Source organism: Kogia breviceps, chromosome 3 (genome assembly GCF_026419965.1).
Source record: "Kogia breviceps isolate mKogBre1 chromosome 3, mKogBre1 haplotype 1, whole genome shotgun sequence".
Taxonomy (NCBI): domain Eukaryota; kingdom Metazoa; phylum Chordata; class Mammalia; order Artiodactyla; family Physeteridae; genus Kogia; species Kogia breviceps.
Genome location: NC_081312.1, coordinates 181,705,258 through 181,727,994, shown reverse-complemented (window position 1 = coordinate 181,727,994; position 22,737 = coordinate 181,705,258). Strand labels below are relative to the sequence as shown.

Below are 22,737 nucleotides of genomic sequence, written 5' to 3'. Positions count from 1 at the left end.
TTAGACGGGGTAAAGTGCAATTTTTTTTAAAAATCACCATTAGAAAAATTAAAAAGAACGAATTTACGAGTTTGAGTGTAACAACAGGCTTTTGTTTCATAGAAAGAATAGTAAGAAATCGTCATGATGAGCTGCAAACATGCAGTTCTAAACTAGTCTCAGATCGCAAACAGTTTTGGGCAGCCCCACCTCGTTGACCAACAGAATTCCTCTGTTCTTGAAATGTCACTGACTGTCTTGAGTCATCTCTGTCCTGTTTCTTTCATGTCTGTCGCCTTATTCATTAGAAACAAGATGGGCGTTTTGGGCATTGGAAGGCAAGAAACTCGTGTCTTGTGATTTTTTTAATACTTAAAATTTGGGGGCTTCCTTTGTGGCACAGTGGTTAAGAATCTGCCTGCCAATTCAGGGGACATGGGTTCAAGCCCTGGTCTGGGAATATCCCACATGCCGCAGAGCAACAAAGCCTGTGTGCCACAACTACTGAGCCTGCACTCTAGAGCCCGCGAGCCACAACTACTGAAGCCCGCATGCCTAGGGCCCGTGCTCCACAACAAGAGAAGCCACTGCAATGAGAAGCCCGCGCACCGCAATGAGAGAAAGCCCACGTGCAACAACGAAGACCCAACACAGCCAAAAAATAAAAATAAATAAAATAAATTTATTTTTAAAAATACTTAAAATTTTTGGTGGGGACTAGCAGGCTGTGACCCTAGACCCTAAGGCAGATCGAGTGAAAAAAGAGATCTATTTATAAAGATTCAGACAGTAGGTCCAACCACAGTGTTTCCTGTGTTAGGTAATAGCTTAGACTTCATAAATCATTCAACCCTTGAAACTAGTAAACTCTTGAAAGAGCTTCAGCAACCCCAGAATAATGTTTTAAATTTTAAGGCTAATTACTCCCAAATTGACACAGTTTTGAAAGTAATAACTCTGGCTTTTGTTGTGGTAATTTGCTAATTATGGTTATCTTTGTTAGATTTAAATTGAATTAGATTAACCTGTGACCCAGTAATTTTTTGGCTTCTTATGTGGTCAGTGCAAACAGTTATACTTAACGGTGGCAAAGCTGAGATTAAAATGTTAAATGTAAGAGTCAACTGCAAAGTCATTATTTTTTTTCAAAGTAATGGAAACATAGTAATTCATCTACTGTAAAATTATAGGCTAATGACTTAGTCCTACAGAGTGGCTCTCAAACATTCAATGATCCTACGCTGATTTAAGAAATGATAAAGTATCATTTCGAAGATAAATAATGAATGTAAATCACATTTTAAGTAATGCCACCAAATATAAGGTTTTAAAGCTCTCAGAAATTTTTGGATAAAAAGATGAGAAATTATTCAATCAAAGTGGAAGGTAATTATAATTTTAAAAGAATGAAATAGTTGTGAATCTTATGTTTTAAAAGTAATCTGATAAATATTTTAAAATCTAAAAAAATAGTAAAATAAAAAATAAAGTCTTCTGAGATCTAGCTTTTAAGCTGTAAGACAAATAGAAACACGTGTCTGATTGAAATGCTAGAGTAATGGGAAAAAAAGATGTCTAAGTTTTTGTACCCCTAAGGTTTCAGATTTGTAGCCTGAGCATCTTCTCTGCTTATGTTTTTGCTCTATGAAAATTCGCAGCCACTACATCCATGGCTCTGGAGCAAGACCAGCTAAGGTCGAGATCTTAAGTTCATCTGTAACTAGTCACATGACCCTAAAGCAAACTAATTAACCCTGTCTATGAAGTGATAAAAATAGTACCTGTTGTGAGGATTAGAAGAAATAATCTACTCAACTTGCTTAGTACAGTGCCTGGCACATACAAACTGCTTAGTAAATGGAATTGATGAATCTAGTGACAACTGGAATTAACAATTAGGTTAATAAAAATTAAGCCTCTATGATTTTAGTGCTTCTGTTCTATTTTAAGACCAATCAATATAATTTCCACAAAATTTTTGCTAAAATCAATGACTACATTTCAAAGGTAATTTCTCTCCCATTTGTATCACTCAAACATTGCAACAAAAAAGTAAAAAGAAAAAAAATTGTCCCACGACCCAATTACTACAAAACACATTTCCTTTCAGTGTTCCCTTATAATTTGTTTCACATTTAAGCGTGCACTTACATTGTTAAATAATATAGGTTAAATTTTGCGTTCTCATTTTCTTTCCATATAACATTTCCCCCCATATTTCCCAAACACAGCCTTCCAGTTATCACTTTAACTCATATATTTGGTATCCTTTTCTAATCAGTTTACTTTTTAATGATAGCTGTTCCCGCTTTTTTACCGTGTAGAACCTCAGCTCGGTCTCTGAATAGAAAACGTTCTTTTTATATTCATTGTAGAATTGGACTGTGGTTAAATTTACAGGCTTGCCATGATGTAAGAATGATTTAAGAGACTTGGTGATAAGTTCTGTCATTAGCCACAATTTTTGGATGAAAGGAAGTTCCCAACAAGACAGTTTGTCAATAGAAGAATGTAAGAGAATTGAGCACAGGATTCTTCGTTCCCTCTGTGGCGCCCTGATCTTTGCTCTGTGTGTGTGTGTGTCTGTATTAGAGTTCTCCAGACAAGTAGAACCAGTAGGAGACAACAGATGTGAATTACGGAGCCTGAGATGTGCCACGATCCGCTCTCTGCCAGCTGGGAGCCCAGGAAAGCTGGTGATGTTGTTCCAGTTTAAACCCAATGGCCTGACACTCAGGGGAGCCGGTGAATCTGCCCAGTCCAAGGGCAGGAGAAGGTGAGATGGGGTGTCCCAGCTCAATCAGGGAAGCAAGAAACAAGGGGGGCAATTCCTCCTTCCTCTGACTTTTGTTCTATTCAGGCCCTCAGTGGATTGGATGACGCCCACCGGCACTGGGGAGGGGGATCTACTTTACTGAGGCCACTGACTCAACCGCTAATCTCATCCAGAAACACCCCCAGAGACACAAAGAAAGAATGAAATAACGTTTAATCGGGCCAGTCAAGTTGACACATAAAATTAACCATCACAGTGTGATGGTGACTATGTCATACATAACAACTGTCATACAAACAGTAATCAGTTATTTTCAAATCAGTGACTAGAAGAACGTTAGTGACGAGCTGCAAAATCAGTGACCTTTCCAGGCTGCGGGTAACACAGCGCCCCCTACTGAAACTTGTTATTCCGCACTTTACTCTCTGTCGTTAAAGTCTGGATCTTTTCCATGATTGGCTCACTTGACTATACAACATCTCAGCAAAATCCCAAGGGCTTTCTGTGCTTGCCCTTTTCCGTCCTCTGAATTTTGGCAGTGGCCCTCAAGCTTGTCCTCTCGAGCTCACGGTTTAGTGGTAACCGCTCCAATCATCACATCCTACACAACCGTGTGGTGGGTGGCAGTAAGTTTTCCCTCATGCATTTCTTTCTTTTTATCAGGAAGAAAAAAATCTTCCTAAGAATCGCAGACAGGCTTCCTCTGTGGCTCATTGGACAGCAGTGGTCACGTGCTCACACCTACACCAATCACTGGCGGAGGTGAATGAGTCAAAAAAGACTGGCTGAGCCCAATTATGAGGCTTCTCCTGGAGATGGACCCTGAGGATATCACGGCTCCATAACTAAACAGAAGTAGGGTTGTTGACAAAACTGAAGGGGGAAGGCTGCTAGGTGGGGAACCAAGGATATCCCCAGTAGGGAGACATTTTGTTTAATGGAGGTCAGTTGCAGAATATATTAATTGGACATGCATATGTAAAACACATGCAGTGTAATAACCAAACGAGCAGGGTGGAAACAAAATGATGAGCCATGGGTACTTTAATTCAGCCCTGTCCACGTATTATCATTGAAACCAAGGCTAGAAATGACACAAGTGTAACGAGGAACATTAAACAAATAGAAGGCTGTTGGCAGTGGTACCTTGAGAAGACAAAGCTCTGAGCTAGCCATTATATCTTGTCAGGCTGGATAAAAGCTGGAAGATATTTATGAACCTTTACTTTGAAAACTCTAAAATATTAAACCAAATGAAAGTAAAAGTGCCTCCTGTCAGATATTGTCGTTTTCTGCAACTTGTTACAGTGAAATCATCCCGGTTAGTTTTTTTTTAATAAATTTATTCTATTTATTTATTGATTTTTGGCTGAGTTAGGTCTTTGTTGCTGCGCACGGGCTTTCTCTAGTTGCGGTGAGCGGGGGCTACTCTTTGTTGCGGTGCGCGGGCTTCTCATTGCGGTGGCTTCTCTTGTTGCGGAGCACAGGCTCTAGGCACGCGGGCTTCAGTAGTTGCAGCATGCAGGCTCAGTAGTTGTGGCTCACAGGCTCTAGAGCACAGGCTCAGTAGTTGTGGCACGCGGGCTCAGTAGTTGTGGCTCACGGGCTCTAGAGCACAAGCACAGTAGTTGTGGCGCACAGGCTTAGTTGCTCTGCAGCATGTGGGATCTCGCTGGACCAGGGCTCGAACCCGTGTCCCCTGCATTGGCAGGTGGATTCTCAACCCCTGCGCCACGAGGGAAGCCCCTGGTTAGTTTTTTGCAAGGAGTTCTCTTCAAAAATCCTAACTTTAAAATGATGTGAAATGTAACCTTCCATGTCTAGGCTATACCTACTTAGTTGTTTGTTTTGGGAAGTTGTACTGGTTGTTTGTTGTTTCAGGGAATTCTATTTATTAAAACGTTTTTGTATAAAATTATTTATTCATCTAAAGTTGTAACATAATCACCTGTACCGTAATCACTAATTTAGTGTTAGGACATCACCGACTTTCTAACTTTACTAGCTTAGAAGTGACTTGACCTCATCTTTTTAGTCAGAAGGTACTAAGAATCCTGTTTTGATTTTCTCCCCATGGACCAGTTCGTAATGGATTTGGTAGCACTAATAGACTCATTTCAAATATACAACACCAGTGTGAGTCCTTTCACTTCCTTACTTGTGAATATTCATCATTGACAGGTGTTTAGGCCAATCAGACCATGAACAAATTCAGCCAATCACACAAAACCACATACCAGAAATGGAGAACTGTATCATAGTAGTTAATGTATCATTTAAAACCACTTATATTTATGGAAAAAGCTGATATTTCTGATTAGTGACTAGTAAAATAATAAGGTTAAACTCATCATAGAAAATGTAAGAAAGCAGGAAAAAAATAAAATCAGTAGAAAGTTTTAAACTATGTTCAAAAGAAAATCTTTGAAAAGTGAAGTTTGCTTCATATATAACTTTTATTTCAGTGTAGCTAGTATGAGCTCTTCAAAGCCAAACTTTATTATACCTTTTCAAACTAGAAATGAAAAGGCTGCTGAAGCATCCTACAGGTTTTAATTTCCTTTTTTAAAAATTTATTTATTTATTTGGTTGTGCTGGGTCTTAGTTGCGGCAGGCAGGGTCCTTAGTTGCAGCTCGCTGGCTCCTTAGATGTGGCATGCGAACTCTTAGTTGCGGCATGCGTGTGGGACCTAGTTCCCTGACCAGAGGTCAAATCCAGGCCCCCTGCATTGGGAGGACGGAGTCTTAACCACTGAGCCACCAGGGAAGTCCCCAGGTTTTAATTTCTAATAAGGTAAATGTTTATAGCTATACCCTGTTAATCAAAAAGCTCTTGGGGGGGGGGGCCTCAATTTATTTAAAAGAATAAAGTGTTTTAGAGTCCACAAAGTGAGCAAACCACTGTGATGAGCCCCAGCTTGGATGGGCCCATTTCTTGGTATGGCCTCACAAGAAGCCATTGTTATGAAATTTTGAACCTTTATTTAGCTCCCTGGCTGGGCTACTTTTCAGTTCTTCTAGCTCAAGATGCTGGTTTTCAGTGGCTGGAAGAACTCTGACCAACTTTTCTCATTGATATGGTGGGGTTTTTGTCTGTTACTAATTTTTACTTTTTCCCCCCCCATTTTTTTCTTTGTTCTTTTTAAAACTTTTTTTCACATTTTCATCTTTTTTTTTTCTTTTTTCACTTTTTTTCTTTTTAAAATTATGTTTTCTCTCTTCCCTTTTACTTAGGTTTGTCAGTATTTGGTTTTGTTTATTTGTACATCTGGCATTATGTTTTGGTTCCATTATAAAAATCAGTTCATCAGGGGGAGTCTGGAAGTGGTTTTCTTCTGAGGTGATTTGGGTCAAGTTTCTGACCAGCTTTCCCCAATTTTAAGTTGACCTTGGGACACCTTGACTTCCAGGTCAGCAGTAAGTCCAACATGCTGCAGTCATCTCAGCCATCTCTGCTGAGGAGGACACCATATTGACAACCACTGTCAGTCAAGACCATCGCCAAGGGCAGCTTGACCAAGCGGAAGTTGGCCCAGTACATCCTGACTTGGGAAAGAGGTAGTCATCAAGATCATTGACAAGGCTTAGCCAGACTCCTCCAAACTCCAGAGACGGTCCCTTGAAGTAAGAATCATGAAGGACTTGAGCCATCCCGAAACAATTATTTGTAGTGATCCACTCTGCCTTGTCAGGAAGTACTCAGTGGCAGAGATGTGTTTGAGTACCTCGTGGTTCATGGAAGTCCACAAGAAAAAGAGGTCCTGGCAAATTCCATCAGTGGAGTACTGTCACCAGAAGTGCGTTATTCATAGAGTTAAAGGCAGAACACCTGCTTTTGGATGCTGATATGAAGATCAAGTTTGGAGACTGGCTTCAGCTACCAATTCACCTTTGGCAACAAGCTGGATACATTCATTGGCAGTCCGCCTTGATGCCGCCCTGGACACTTCCAGGTCAAATAAGATGGGCCCACAGTAGATGTGTGGAATCTGAGGGTCATCTTATACATACTGGTCAGCAGACCCCTGCCTTTTGAAGGACCCCTGCCTTCAAGGAGCAGCAGGAGTGGGTAGTCAGTGGTATATACCACATGCCCTTTCACGTGTCCGGGAAATGTGAAAAACTGCTCAAGAAATTTCTCAGTCTCAATTCCAGCAAGAAAGGCACTTTAGAGCCCACCCAGAAAGATCCATGGATGAATACAGGTCATGAAGATGAACTAAAGCCTTCTGTGGAGCCACTCTCTGAGTACCAGGAACCCTGGCCAACTGAGTCGATGGTGTCCGTGTGTGGCAACGTGGAAGAGATCCAGGGCTCACTGATGGCCGGAAGCACAGCCAAGTCACGGCCGCCCATTTGCTTCTGAGGTACAAGAGAGCTCAGCGGGAGGGCCACGTCATTGCCCTGAAACCCCAGGCCCCAGCAGATCTAACCAACGGCAGCGCACCACGGAGCCGGCTGAAGTTTCTGCCAACACACGGCGGTGGGGTGTCAGCCAGCTAGCTGCCCCCGCCACTAATTCCCACCCTAAGAATAATCAGAGGAACAGCACAGAACATGTAAGCCACCTGAGGAGGAGCGGGTGTCAGGGTGGAAGGGCGGCAGCAAAGCCAAGGAGGGGAAGAGAGCACCTCAGCTTCAGGAACAGCGTCCTCGCCACCAGCACAAGTCAACACAGGAATTCCCTGCTTCGAGGGCGGGCTGGCCTTGGCCAGGCCTCCACGCAGAAGGGCAAAGATGGCCTAACTGTGCCAAGGTCAAGGGCTCCACAGCCCCTGCGCCCCTCCACACCCCAGTCTCCCTGACAAAGCCACGCCTGCGTGGGGATCCAAGCGGTGCAGCTCACCGCGGGCCTCAGCGCTGTGCCCCACAGAGGCAAGCTGGGGTGCGTCCCCAGCCCAGCACAGACTCCCAAGTGCGTCCCTTCGGCCACTTCTTCCACCCCCACATCAGAAGTAGTAGCAGAGCCACAGAAAGAACCAATTTGCCCCAGGCTGTGTCCAAAGGAAACTCCATCCACTGGGCAACCTCCGAAGGATACGCCACCCCAGCCTTTCCTCCGAAGGGCAAGTTCAAGTTCAAGTTCATCCTGAAACATCGGTGTTTCAGGTTTGCCAGAAGGAACCTGGAACAGAGGCCGATGGCAGACACCCCTCGCAGAGCGGGAGCAGGGGCAGGGAAAAGGAAACATCATGGGGGGGCCGGGTCGCGCTCACTACACTTGAAGATCTTGAACTTCACGGGGCCCAGTGAGAAGGTGCTGGAAGGAAACAGCGGCCAGTGAGGGCTGAACAGGAGATCGGCGCCGCTCTGGACGCAGGGCAGCCCGGCCGAGAAGACCTCGCGCAGGGGTCCAACCGCCCACGGCCATCGCTCAGCGGAGTCCCATTTCAGTGGACAGCCACACCTCCGCGGGCGTGGACAGCACCCCTCCAGAACTCACTGCAGCTTCGCCTTCAAAAGGTGGCCGGGAGCCTCCAGGGAGACACGAGCCTCCGGGAGCCCCGCCGGCATCGGGGCCGCCTCTCTGCTGCTCGTCCTTAGCCCGCTCTTCTCCCGCGCTTGTGGGTGAAGGGAGCCAGTGCGGCGAGACGGCAGTTTGGTATCGTATCAGAGCCCTGAAGCGGTTCTTCCCGGGAGAATCTCATAGGTGAGCTTTACCGAGGGCCTGGCGAGCATTAGAGCCACCTGTATGCCAAAAAGAGTTTGGGGTTTATCATAAGAGAGCTGGGAGGTCCCTGAAACATGCAGGCAGCAGGGGTGCCCTTTGGATGACAGGACACTAACTCTGGCTGCAGGGTGGAGAAGCCATGGGATAAGCGGCCAAGTTTCCCTGTGTTTCGAAAGTGGGCTTTTACCCCAGGGATTGGAAGTGAGGGAGACAGCAAGAAAAAAGTCAGCTCAAATGTCACTGACTGCTCGGTGACCTCTCCTTTGTAATTTTTTCCATTCGACATGATTCATTCCAGAATACAAAAATGGGAGCATGCTTTGCCAACTTGTTTTATGTGCTAGAGTTTCAGTGCAATGCCAAGAAAAATTTAAGAACTTTCTTCTATGGAACTTGACTCATGGATGTTAAAATTTCTATAGAAGAGCAAAGCGCCAAAGACAATCCTTCCTGAAGAAGAATAAAATTGAGAGGCTTTAGTGATTAAGACAGTGTGATGGGGGCTTCCCTGGTGGCACAGTGGTTAAGAATCCTACCAGAACACTCTATGACAAAATCACAGCGAGATCATCCTTTTTGACCCACCTCCTAGAGAAATGGAAATAAAAACAAAAATAAACAAATGGGACCTAATGAAACTTAAAAGCTTTTGCACAGTAATGGAAACCATAAACAAGACCAAAAGACAACCCTCAGAATGGGAGAAAATATTTGCAAATGAAGCAACTGACAAAGGATTAATCTCCAAAATTTACAAGCAGCTCATGCAGCTCAATATCAAAAAAACAAACAACCCAATCCAAAAATGCGCAGAAGACCTAAATAGACATTTCTCCAAAGAAGATGTACAGATTGTCAACAAACACATGAAAGAACGCTCAACATCATTAATCATTAGAGAAATGCAAATCAGAACTACAGTGAGGTATCACCTCACACCTGTCAGAATGGCCATCATCAAAAAATCTACAAAGAATAAATGCTGGAGAGGGTGCGGAGAAAAGGGAACCCTCCTGCACTGTTGGTGGGAATGTAAATTGATACAGCCACTATGGAGAACAGTATGGAGGTTCCTCAAAAAAACTGAAAATAGAACTACCATACGACCCAGCAATCCCACTCCTGGGCACATACCCTGAGAAAACCATCATTCAAAAAGAGTCAGGTACCACAATGTTCACTGCAGCTCTATTTACAATAGCCAGGACATGGAAGCAACCTAAGTGTCCATCAACAGATGAATGGATAAAGAAGATGTGGCACATATATACAATGGAATATTACTCAGCCTTAGAAAGAAACGAAATTGAGTTATTTGTGGTGAGGTGGATGGACCTACAGTCTGTCATACAGAGTCAGAAAAAGAAAAGCAAATACTGTATGCTAACACATATATATGGAATCTAAAAAAAAAAAAAAAAAAAAAGGTTCTGAAGAACCTAGGGGCAGGACAGGAATAAAGATGCAGACGTAGAGAATGGATTTGAGGACACGGAGAGGGGGAAGGGTAAGCTGGGACGAAGTGAGAGAGTGGCATGGACATATACACACTACCAAATGTAAAATCATAGCTAGTGGGAAGCAGCTGCGTTGCACAGGGAGATCAGCTCGGTGCTTTGTGACCACCTAGAGGGGTGGGATAGGGAGGGTGGGAGGGAGACGCAAGAGGGAGGGGATATGGGGATATATGTATATGTATAGCTGATTCACTTTGTTACAAAGCAGAAACTAACACACCATTGTAAAGCAATTATACTCCAATAAAGATGTTAAAAAAAAAAAAAAAGGAATCTGCCTGCCAATTCAGGGGACACAGGTTCGGTCCCTGGTCTGGGAAGATCCCACGTGCACCACAACTACTGAAGCCCGCGCGCCTAGAGCCCGTGCTCTGCAACAAGAGAAGCCCCACTCGCCGCAGCTCGAGAAAGCCCGTGCGGCAGCAACAGAGACACAATGCAGCCAAAAAAAAAAAAAAAGAAAGACAGTGTGATGCAGGTGGAGGGATAAACAAATACAGAGCCCCCAAACCGATTCTAACTATTCTGTGTTGCCCCTCGTGTTTGCTCCTAAACCCACTCTAATCAGGCTTAGCCCCCTCCCCCAATGACTGCATCAAAACGTCCCTTTAGGTCATCAGTGATCTTGACAATGACCTAAATCCCCCTGTTAATTCTCATTCCTCGTCTAACCTAACACACTTGCTCACTCCTTAAGCTTCTCAACACCACATTCTCTTGGTTTTTCTCGTACTTGTGTGATCGCTTCTGTGCCTCCTTTGCTCTTTCTTCCTCTTTCCCCCAAACATCTGGTGTTGGGATTTCCCACGGATCGGTCCTCAGTTTTCTCTCCTTTTCTCCTCTATACACATTTCGTTTCTAGGGCCATCCTGTCTCCAGGTTCTAAACACCATCTCTATGACCATGAGTCCCAGATTTATATACCCAGGCCAGTCGAGGCTTGAATATCTACCTGCCTGTTCGGCGTCTCCACTTGGATGTCTGATATCTCAAACGCAGCATGTCCGAAAGTCCACTTCTGATCGTTGCCACCCCACCAAGCCTACTCCACCTATGGTCCTTCCAGTCACTCAGGGCACGCGTCTTGGAGTTATCCTGACTCCTCTCTTTCTCACATCGCACGTAGAGTCTCTCAGGGACTCCTATCGATTCTACTACCTTCAAAATACATCCAGAATCTGAACTACTTCTCACTACCTCTGCTGCTACGACCTGAGTTGGAGACCCCCAGAAGTTCTCCCCTGGATTACTATTACAGTAAGAATCTTGCTTCCAACCTTGTTCTTTGTAGTCATAGCAACAGGAGTGATCCTTTAAAAAAGTAAGTCGGATCATGTCGGCCCCCACTCAAAACCATTCAGTGGTTCTGTTTCACTCCCGCTTGACGCCAAATGCCTTTGTGCAAGGTCTCATGACCTGGTCTCCATCTCCTTCGCTCTGACCTCCTCTCTTGCTGCTCTGCTCTGGCCACACCGGCTCCTTGCTGTTCCTCACGTCTGCCAGGAAGCTCATTCCTTAGGGCTTTTTGTCCTGGATGCTGCCTTTGCAAGGGACACGCTTCCCCAGGGGCCTTGCAGGTCAGCTCCCTCACCTCCTTCAATTTTTACTCAAATGGCATCTTCCCAAGAGGCATACCCTGATCACCGTATTTACAGTTGCAAGTCATCTCCTCACTCCATATACACAAGTTTCTCCATCCCTTCGCTGTGCTCTTTTTAAAAATAGCACCTAGCACCTAACATCTTTTAATAGACTATATAATTTGCTTATTATATGTGTTTATTATCTGTCATCCCCTACCACAATGTGACACAAGGATAGGGATCCTTGTTTGTTTTGCTGACTGATGTTTCTCAAAAATCTGGAATGGTGCCTGGCTCCTGTTGGCACTCAGTAACTATTTGAATGAATGAGTGAATGAACAAGGCGGATAGGATGGATTGGAAAGAGGAGAGTCACAAAGGTAAAGGGAATATTCTATTTCTTAAACTGGCGGTATGTTCATACATGTATGTGCCCTTTATTTTTAAAATTTTATGTATGTATGCATACTGGTTTATAATCAATATTTAATTACATAGAAACAAAAAGAACTTGATTGTCCAACTTGACTGACTCCCTAAGGGTTCCACAAAGCTGAGTTTTCACTGTACCTAGTATATTATTATCGCTGAATAGAGGACACCAGTGTTTCCATTGTCTCTGTCTTTTTGCTCCTTGAGACAGGCCATCAGTGGCTCTGGCATCCAGTCGGAGGATGGCAACACAAGAGAAGAACAGTTTTTGGCTCTTCCCTGGTGGCGCAGTGGTTGCGAGTCCGCCTGCCGATGCAGGGGACGCGGGTTCGTGCCCCGGTCCGGGAGGATCCCACGTGCCGCGGAGGAAGCGGCTGGGCCCGTGAGCCGTGGCCGCTGCGCCTGCGCGTCCGGAGCCTGTGCTCCGCAACGGGAGAGGCCACAGCACTGAGAAGCCCGTGTACCGCAAAAAAAAAAAAAAAAAGAGAAGAACATTTTTTGTTTTGTTTTTTGTTGTTTTTTCCTTGCGGTTCAGTCTAAGTGGCCTAACGAGGAGAACAGAGACAAACTACCAGCCTTTTTCATTCTTGATGGGCTGTGCGTAGAGACCGGTGGGGAGACCAGAGAGGTCTGAAGAAACACCTGCCTACCTTCCAGGTTTTTAGGAATCATGCAGAGGACAGAGATACATATCAAAAGAAATCCCAAGTGAGGTCCGTGCCCTTGGAGACAGACCTCTGGATTTCCTGCAAACAACCTCTTGAGAAAGAATAGGGCAGCGAGCCAGAGGCGGAGTAGAACTCATTTGATTTCCTGTCCCTTAGCTTTGCCCAGCCAGGCGCCACGGGCAGGGCGGGTGCAGCTCACCACCCAGCCCCGCCCTCCAAAGGAAGCGACCAATGGGAGACGGCCGGGCGCGGGAGCACAGCCAATGGGAACCGGCGAGCGGAGGCGCGCTGCCCTTTAAGGAGCGACGGGGGCGCGGCGTCGGGGGAACCGAGCGCGTAGGGTGGCACAGCGTCCGGGCGTCGCGCCACCGTATCCCTGCAGGTGAGCTGGGGGGTGCGCCGGCCGCGGGGGGTGGGGAGAGGCGTGCTCCCCACAGGGAAGCGCTCGAGTGGGGCGTGGGGCCGGCGTGCTGCCCCCCCTGAAGGCACGGCGCTTCGGGCAGTCCAGGGTCCTCGGCCCCGCAAGCCGTCCGCGGGGACCCCCCCGAGACACGCCCACCCCATCGCGACCGCCCAGTGGTTGCCGGTACCCAGCGGCGGTGCCAGCTGTTGACGGCGAACCGGGCTGCCTCTGGCAACTCTTGTGAACCCCGGGGATTGGATAGACGCAAACTAGGCATGGGCCGAGGGGGAGGGCGGGCGCCGAGTTGCTCCGGGAGGGCCCAGCGGGCCCTGATTCTCCGGCTCTTCCCATCCTGGAGAAGAAGGTGTGGGCGCCTGCGGTCTCACCCGCGCCCCTTGCTCCTTGGTGTGTCCAGGGGCTCTCCCAGGCAAGTGCAGTCTGGAAAACCACGATCTAAAAATACTGTTTTTATGATCTTTGGGAAAAAAATGTTCAGTGTGGAAATTTACGGCAAAGAACAAATATAAGGTAAAACCATCAGGTATTCCTTCACCCAAGTGATAACCACATTAACTGTCTATGTGCGCATGTGCATGTATATGTGCGTGTTTATACACATACTGATTTTGCTATTTATATAGTTTTGCTCTCTTTTTTTGTGTTATGAGCGTTTTGTCAAAACTAAATATTCTTTAAAATGTTTTAAATGTCTGCATTGGGTGCATGGCAGGATGCACCCGATGTGAGTGTCGGTGGTGACACGGGGGTCACTGCTACATTAGGGGCGGGGTCAGGGGGCCTTGTGAAACCTGAAAACGTGAACAGGGGAAGGTCTGAGGAGAGGCCTTAGGGCAGTTGTTTTGAAGAGCCTCGAGCACAGTTGCGGGGGAAATCAAGTGCACGCCCATTCAGCCGGGGTGCTGCGGACCCAGCTGCAGGAGAGTCAGCTCAGCGGAGGCTGAAATTGCTCACCAAAAGCATTGAGCCGAGCTCTAGAGCAGCGCGGGAACGTGAAACTTTCCCTTTGGCCCAGAATGCTTGGGATCCAATGTAAACAGCTGTACCTCTAAAGCTGTTGCTCACCTATGGTAACTTGCAGGCCCTCCTAATATCCACTCACTTATCATGCATTCCTTCAACAAGGAGGTACAGGGCTCAGAGGGGTTCCTACCACCTGCCAAGGCTCTTGCTACCAAGATGAGTGTTTGTGCCTGTGCTCTAGCATGGTTGCGTGGGGGAGCCAATAAATACATTTCCAGCAGACTTCGGGCTGAGTCCTAATAAATGCTGTCCGGGGCTGCCTGGAACCCTTCCCTGCCTCTGTGCATCCGCCAGGCGCTGACCCCCCAGGCTCAGCTAAGCACCGTCTCCTCTGCGAAGGCTTCTTCCACACCTGCTGCTGCTCCTTCCTCTGTGGTCCCAGAGCACCCACCACTCCTCCGTTAGAGCAGGTATCCCCCCATGGCCACTGTGACCCGCTCATCTCCCGCTGGACGCCTAGACCTGTGAGAGCCGGCTTCCCTGCTTATCCCTGTCTGCTCAGCCAAGGCCTCCTGGCCCGTCGGGGTGTTCAGTGCCTGGCGAATAGGATGATACAAGTGATGAGCTCTGGGCGGGCAGAGTTAACAGAATGAAATCAAGAATATTTACGTTATAAATCTTGTTTAATCCTAACACTTCCCTGCTGAGGTTGACATTACCCTTTTTGGGGCTGAAGCTGAATCTCAGAGGAACTTCATTGCTTGTGCAGAGTCCCATGGCAGTGTGTCTCAAAGCTAGATTCAAATCCAGGATCCTGATGCAAGGCCGACGTTTTTCCCCCGGCAGCTCGTCATGGTTGGACTGGGGGAGCTGTACATGGGAACTACCACGTGCAGCAGGTGTGTATCAAGTCGGGATGCCAGGGAAGGGCATGCTGGAGAGGAAGAGCGGTCCTGGGCCCTGCTCTGGAATGGGCTTCTCTCTACCCGGGGAGAGAGGAGGGAGGGCACCACTGAAATTGCCTGGGAAACTGTCAGGGGCTGCATTCTTGGGTGGAGCGGGTCCGAGACATTCATGGGATCGCCAAACGTTTCCCTGCCCTCAAAACGTGAAGCACAATTTTCCAGAAACTCCTTCCTGGAGGGCAGGGACTTAGCATGGTTTCTAAGAAGCCTTAGAATTCTAATCGAGGCTCAGCTTGCCAAAAGGAACTGAGTTGCTGTCATTGGAAAATGGCACGAGACTTGACAGCAAACAACACCTGAGATGCCTGCCAACCGGGCAGGGGAGGATCCCTGTACCTCTGGACAGCCTAGCCCTGCTCTGCCCTTAGGAAGCTGAGGGCGGTAATGTAGCATTTTAACTTTGTCCTTGTTATAGACACGATATGTGCACATTATAGAAAATTTAGAGAGTACAGACAGTAAACAAACAAACAGGAAGCTTACCAATAATCAGAGGCAATTAGTACTGACACATTTTAGTATACTTTTTCTATTCATTTTTTTCTAAAAGCTGAGTGTATACTAACAATGCTGTATCCTTTGTTAAATCATAAAAAGCATTTTCCACATCTTGCTTCACTGCAAGTACTTTTTGCAGTTTTTTTCTAGAACTAGTTTTTTTTTTTCAAAGAGGCTTATAATAAAAATTATAGCAGCTATACTTTATTGAACACTCATTATGTGCCAGGCACTATTTTAAATATTTTGCGTGTGTTGTTGTCAACTTATATCCTCATAAATAAGTTTTACAAGTGGGTGGGTGGTGGTATTGTAGCATATTGTCTCACATTTCAGATGAAACAGACACACAGAGGTTAAGTAACCTGCCCGAGACCACACAGCTCTTAAGTGCTGAAGCTGAGAGTCAAACCAAGGCAGTCTAGGTCCAGGGCTTGTGTTCTTAACCACGAAATTATCTATAAAGCAGCTGGCAATTTCCTAGAAAAGAAACTCCGAAAAGCTGAGGCAGGGAGCCTGTGCTACACCCTAGTCACATGTACCCACGCTTCTCAGATCCCCATAAAGATTGATTAGGGGGCTGGGCTATTTTCAAGGGTATTTAGGGTAGAGACCCTGCTCTCTGGCTTACAAGTGATTTTCGTTCGTCGCAATACAACTATCCTAGTTGTGCTACTGTCCTGTCTTTGGAGCTTGATGGAAGTTGTACCCAGCAACTCTGCTGAGGTCACAGGGATTCGGATGTCACAGTGATCTATCCACTTTCTCTACCAGGTCTTTGGATCTTTGGATCAAAAGGGAGCTCTGGCTTCAGGGACGGAAAGTAGGGGGTAGGGGTAGAATGCTTCTTTGAGCCTCTCTTGTTTGATACCCAGGCTGCTGACAATTCCCGCTTACTCCTGATTTCAAACAAATAACACAGGAATGGAAAAAAGAAAAGAATGGAGAAAACATGGAGAAAAAAAAGAATGGAACAATTCCATTGTTCAAAGTAATCAGCAAAGCCTTTGTGTATAAACTAAGAGGTTCAAAGGAGAAAGGCATAAATCTGCTAGGAGCACCTTATCCCTGTGTGGAACAGTCCAGGGGAAGGGGCTGGCTGCTGGCCGAGCCCCGGGCTGAGAACCGTGGGCCAGCCCTAGCGGCCTGGGAACTAGGCAGGTCGGGGTTTTCAGAGTTAAGTCATGAGTGGGGAGGACAGGTTTATTATTCAGTATATTTCTATACAGAATTTCCGGGAAGTCAGTTTCTTTTCACTAATCAGCTAAGTTGACTGAACAACTTCTCTTTTCTGGAAATCAATTGAAACAAGTCTTAGAAGTTTGGGTCTCAATTTTTAAAGGAATCTCTACAGGCAACTCAGCGCAATCAGAAGTACTGCCCTCAGAAACTAGCTAGTCCACTCAGTAGGTATAAATAATACTGCTGTTGAAGCATGTTGGTAGAGAAGCACTAGGAGATGAATGCCCTGGACAAAGATCTTCATTGGCAGCAAAGCTACTGCATACAGCAAAGTGTAGATTTTGGAAGAAGAGGAGGACATGCTCATGAGGGAGGGTGATCAAGAAAGTGAAGGTAATGCCATCTAAAAAAATTAATAGAAACGTGTATTTATATACTTCTAACTTATGAGAAAAACTTTGCGTTGGAATTTCCAGATATAATTGTGTGTGTGTGTGTGTGTATGTGTGTGTGGTACGTGGGCCTCTCACTGTTGTGGCCTCTCCCGTTGCGGAGCACAGGCTCCGGATGCACAGGCTCTGCGGCCATGGCTCACGGGCCCAGCCGCTCTGCGGCATTTGGGATCCTCCCGGACCGGGGCACGAACCCGCGTCCCCTGCATCGGCAGGCGGACTCTCAACCACTGCGCCACCAGGGAAGCCCCTAGATATAATTTTTTCGCATGTTTTTCTTTTACCTTTTCACCATCTTCAACCATTCTTCCCCCCACCTCTGGCAACTACCGATCTGCTCTCTGTTTCTATTAGTTTGTTTTTATTTTTAGATTCCACATATAAGTGAGATCATACAGTATTTATCTTCCTGCATCTGACTTATTGCACTTAGCATAATGTCCTCCAAGTCCATCCATATTGTTGCAAATGTCGATAGCTCCTTTTTTATGCTTGATTAATATTCCATTATATCTATATAATGGAATATTATATATATATATATATATATATATATATATATATAAAATACATTCTTTATCCATTCATCCATCAATGGATACTTAGGTTGCTTCCATGTCTTGGCTATTGTAAATACAGCTGCAGTGTACACAGTGGGTGCAGATATCTCTTTTGAGATAGTGATTTCATTTCCTTTGGATAAATACCCAGAAGTGGGATTGCTGGATTGTATGGTAGTTCTTTTTAAAATTATTTTGAAGAAACTTCGTACTGCTTTCCACAGTGGCTGCACCAATTTACAGTCCCACCAACAGCGTATAGGGTTTCCTTTTCTCCACACCCTCATCAACACTTGTTATTTCTTGTCGTTTAGATGATAGCCATTCTGACAGGTGTGAGGTGATATCTCACTGTTGTTTTGATCTACATTTCCGTGTTGGTTAATGATGTGGAGCATCTTTTCAGGCCACCTGTATGTCTTCTGTGGAAGAAACTCCTGGCTATTTTAAAATCAGATTGTTTTCTTTTTTTTTTTTTTGCTTTTGAGTCATATGAGTTCTTTATATATTTTGAATATATATATTCAAAGACCCCTTAGACATATGATTTGCAAATATTTTGTCCCACTCAGTAGGTTTCCTTTTCATTTTGTGGATGGTTTCCTTTGCTGTGCAGAAGCTTTTTTGTTTGATGTAGTCCCTTTTGTTTATTTTTGCTTTAGCTACTTTTACTCTTGGTGTCAAATCCAAAAACGTTAAGATTGATGTCAAGGAGCTTACTCTGTCTTTTTCCAGTTGTTTTACAGTTTTAAGTCTTATGTTCAAATCTTTAATTCATTTTGAGTTGATTTTTGTATATGAAGTAAGAAGGAGTCCAGTTTCATTTTTTTTTTTTCATGTTCTCTTCAGTTTTCTCAGCACCATTAATTGAAGACACTGTCCTTTCCCCATTGTATGTTCTTGGCTCCTTTGTCATAAACTACAAATGGTTTATTTCTGGGCTCTTGATTCTGTTTCATTGATCTATGTGTCTGTTTTTATGCCAATACCATACTGTTTTGCTTACTGTAGCTTGTAATATTGTTTGAAACCAGGAATTATGATGCCTCCAGCTTTGTTCTTCTTTCTCAAGATTGCTTTGGCTTTTATGGTTCCATACACATTTTAGTATTGCTTTTTCTATTTCTGTGAAAAATGCCATTGGAATTTTGATAGGAATTGAGTTGAATTTGTATTGATAGATGATTTTGGGTAGGATGAACATTTTACTACTATTAATTCTTCCTATCCATGCACATGGAATAGCTTTCCATTTATTCATGTCTTCTTCAGTTTTTAAACATAGATAAATTAAACATTTTAAATATTAACTCATTGTTGACCAGGAGATTTTTGAAGAAACTAACGCCTGTGGCCAGCGATTTGTTATGTAAATGAATATTGAAATGTCTCTGGTCAATAACATTTGGGTAACAAAAGATGTGTTAATACGTCTGTGGTCAGTAATGTGTTAAGAATTTTATTTAGTTCTCCATATCTAATACGTGGGTACATTGTCTATGTAGCAGGTAAGGACCAGAGGAAGTGTCCATGAATTAAAATAAGTTAGGATAATTCTGGTGGAACCAGAGCAGTAATAGTTCATTTCTGTTTGAAAGCTCCCTCCTCCTCTTTAAGTTTCCCCAAAGCAGATGGACCTGCCGAAAGTTAGCAAATGCACACACTGTGCCTTTTTGCTTTAGACTGATTTTGAAAAGGTGGCCGAAGACATGAGGAAGCTGAAAACCAGGCCGGATGATGAGGAACTAAAAGAACCCTACAGGCTCTACAAACAATCTGTAATTGGAGATGTAGATACTGGTACTGGGTTGTCATTTTAAAAATAACAATACGTTTCACTGAACAGTATTTCTAGAAGCATAGAGTAAAAAGTAACCCTGAAAATATATCTGTCCTCCTTTTGGCAGAGTGTCCAGGACTGTGAGATCGAAAAGGCAAGACTAAGTGGGAAGCTTGGAACCTCAAGAAGGTGGTTAATTTTTAAATAAGTGAAACAAACCTTCTTAATTTCCCAATAACATCGGTCAGTGAGTCAATCTGTTTGTATCTTTCTAGGATTATCGAAGGCAGATGCCATGAATGCCTGTATTTCTAAAGCAAAAGAGCTAATAGAAAAATATGGAATATAGAATTCAGTGTGTGAGAAAATTTTCCTTTTGAAGACTTCATAATGGTACTGTGACCTAATATTTTGGGGAGAAATGCACTGTTAACTCTATGTATCATCAATATTTTTGCTAGTTACATGAATTGTAATTCTTATTTAGAGGTATGCTGAAACTACATATTTAATGAAATTTTTAAATTTTTAGGTGATTTTTTAAAGTTCTTTTTAAAAATGTGTTGCTCTGGTAGTATGTTGTTGGACTTATGATCAAATTGGACTTACGAATGCACTGTAGGAATGGAACTCGTTCGTGTGTAGGGGACTTACCTTACTAAGTTTTGCCTAAAGACATTAACAGTTGTTCTTTCGGCTTCTGTTTCTTCTGCAGTGAGGTGGCCTTACTGTTATAATCAGAACACTTTATTAAGAACTAACCACAAGACTCTTTGTTTCACTGTGTAGCACTGGGGTTCACACTTACATGGGGCTTTGGCAGTCACAGGCAAACCTGGTTCCAGTCCCCCTTCCGTGACTTATTTACTAGGTAACCCGAGGCAAGTTACTGAAGCTTGCTAAGCTCATCTGTAGAGTAGGGGATAAATGTCAGTCTCACAGGGGTGTAAGAACTGAATGAGCTAACTGTAGTTACCCTATGTCCATTTTAAAGCATATACTGTATAAAAGCTGACAGTAATGGTCTTCATGATGATTTTGTTTTGTTTTGGTTTTTAGATTCCATATATACGTGTTAGCATACGGTATTTGTTCTTCTCTTTCTGACTTACTTCACTCTGTATTACAGACTCTAGGTCCATCCACCTCACTACAAATAACTCAATTTCGTTTCTTTTCATGGCTGAGTATTATTCCATTGTATATATGTGCCACATCTTCTTTATCCATTCATCTGTCGATGGACACTTAGGTTGCTTCCATGTCCTGGCTATTGTAAATAGAGCTGCAATGAACATTGTGGTACATGACTCTTTTTTTTTTTTTTTTTTTTTTTTTTTTTTTGTGGTATGTGGGCCTCACTGTTGTGGCCTCTCCCGTTGTGGAGCACAGGCTCCGGACGCTCAGGCTCAGCGGCCATGGCTCACGGGCCCAGCCGCTTCGCGGCATGTGGGATCCTTCCAGACTGGGGCACGAACCCGTGTCCCCTGCATCGGCAGGCGGATTCTCAACCACTGCGCCACCAGGGAAGCCCCCATGACTCTTTTTGAACGATGGTTTTCTCAGAGTATATGCCCAGTAGTGAGATTGCTAGGTCGTATGATAGTTCTATTTTTAGTCTTTTAAGGAACCTCCATACTGTTCTCCATAGTGGCTATATCAATTTACAATCCCACCAGCAGTGTAGGAGGGTTCCCTTTTCTCCGCACCCTCTCCAGCATTTATTGTTTCTAGAGTTTTTGATGATGGCCAATCTGACCGGTGTGAGATGATATCTCATTGTAGTTTTGATTTGCATTTCTCTAATGATTAATGATGTTGAGCATTCTTTCATGTGTTTGTTGGCAATCTGTACATCTTCTTTGGAGAAATGTCTGTTTAGGACTTCTGCCCATTTTTGGATTGGGTTGTTTGTGTTTTTTTATATTGAGCTGCATGAGCTGCTTGTAAATTTTGGAGATTAACCCTTTGTCAGTTGCTTCATTTGCAAATATTTTCGCCCATTCTGAGGTTGTTTTTTCGTCTTGTTTATGGTTTCCTTTGCTGTGCAAAAGCTTTTGAGTTTCATTAGGTCCCATTTATTTACTTTTGTTTTTATTTCCATTTCTCTAGGAAGTGGGTCAAAAAGGATCTTGCTGTGATTTATATCATAGAGTGTTCTGCCTGTGTTTTCCTCTAAGAGTTTGATAGTGTCTGGCCTTACCTTTAGGTCTTTAATCCATTTTGAGTTTATGTTTGTATATGCTGTTAGGGAGTGTTCTAATTTCATTCTTTTACATGTAGCTGTCCAGTTTTCCCAACATCACTTATTGAAGAGTCTGTCTTTTCTCCACTGTATATTCTTGCCAACTTTATCAAAGATAATGTGACCATATGTGCGTGGGATTATCTCTGGGCTTTCTATCCTGTTCCATTGATCTATATTTCTGTTTTTTTTGCCAGTACCATACTGTCTTGATTACTGTGGCTTTGCAGTATAGTCTGAAGTCAGGGAGCCTGATTCCTCCAGCTCCATTTTTCGTTCTCAATATAGCTTTGGCTGTTCGGGGTCTTTTGTGTTTCCATACAAATTGTGAAATTTTTTGTTCTAGTTCTGTGAAAATGCCAGTGGTAGTTTGATAGGGATTCCATTGAATCTGTAGATTGCTTTGGGTAGTAGAGTCATTTTCACAATGTTGATTCTTCCAATCTAGGAACATGGTATATCTCTCCATCTATTTGTATCATCTTTAATTTCTTTCATTGTTGTCTTATAATTTTCTGCATATACTTCTTTGTCTCCTTAGGTAGGTTTATTCCTGGATATTTTATTCTTTTTGTTGCAGTGGTAAATGGGAGTGTCTTCTTAATTTCACTTTCAGATTCTTCATCATTAGTGTATAGGAATGCAAGAGATTTCTGTGCATTAACTTTGTATCCTGCTACTTTCCCAAATTCATTGATTAGCTCTAGTAGTTTTCTGGTAGCATCTTTAGGATTCTCTATAGTATAGTGTCATGTCATCTGCAAACAGGTGACAGCTTTACTTCTTTTCTGATTTGGATTCCTTTTATTTCTTTTTCTTTTCTGATTGCTGTGGCTAAAAATTCCAAAACTATGTTGAATAAGAGTGGTGAGAGTGGGCAACCTTGTCTTGTTCCTGATCTTAGTGGAAATTGGTTTCAGTTTTTCACCATTGAGGACGATGTTGGCTGTGGGTTTGTCATATATGGCATTTATTCTGTTGAGGTAAGTTCCCTCTATGCCTACTCTCTGCAGAGTTTTTATCATAAATGGGTGTTGAATTTTGT

General features: G+C 44.0%; 1 protein-coding gene and 1 long non-coding RNA gene across 2 annotated transcripts in view; both read left to right on the top strand.

The window, feature by feature from the left end:
- LOC136793871 (uncharacterized) overlaps positions 1-22,737 on the top strand; it is a 75,907-nt gene that overhangs the window by 1,019 nt on the left and 52,151 nt on the right. The window contains exons 2-3 of the long non-coding RNA XR_010839906.1: positions 2,572-2,755; positions 12,783-13,008. This is a non-coding gene — a long non-coding RNA (uncharacterized lncRNA). The remainder of the gene's footprint in view (positions 1-2,571; positions 2,756-12,782; positions 13,009-22,737) is intronic.
- ACBD7 (acyl-CoA binding domain containing 7) lies at positions 14,155-19,796 on the top strand. The gene is given in 4 exon segments (XM_067027590.1): positions 14,155-14,175; positions 19,350-19,467; positions 19,575-19,635; positions 19,721-19,796. Coding segments are annotated over 4 exon segments (276 nt in total).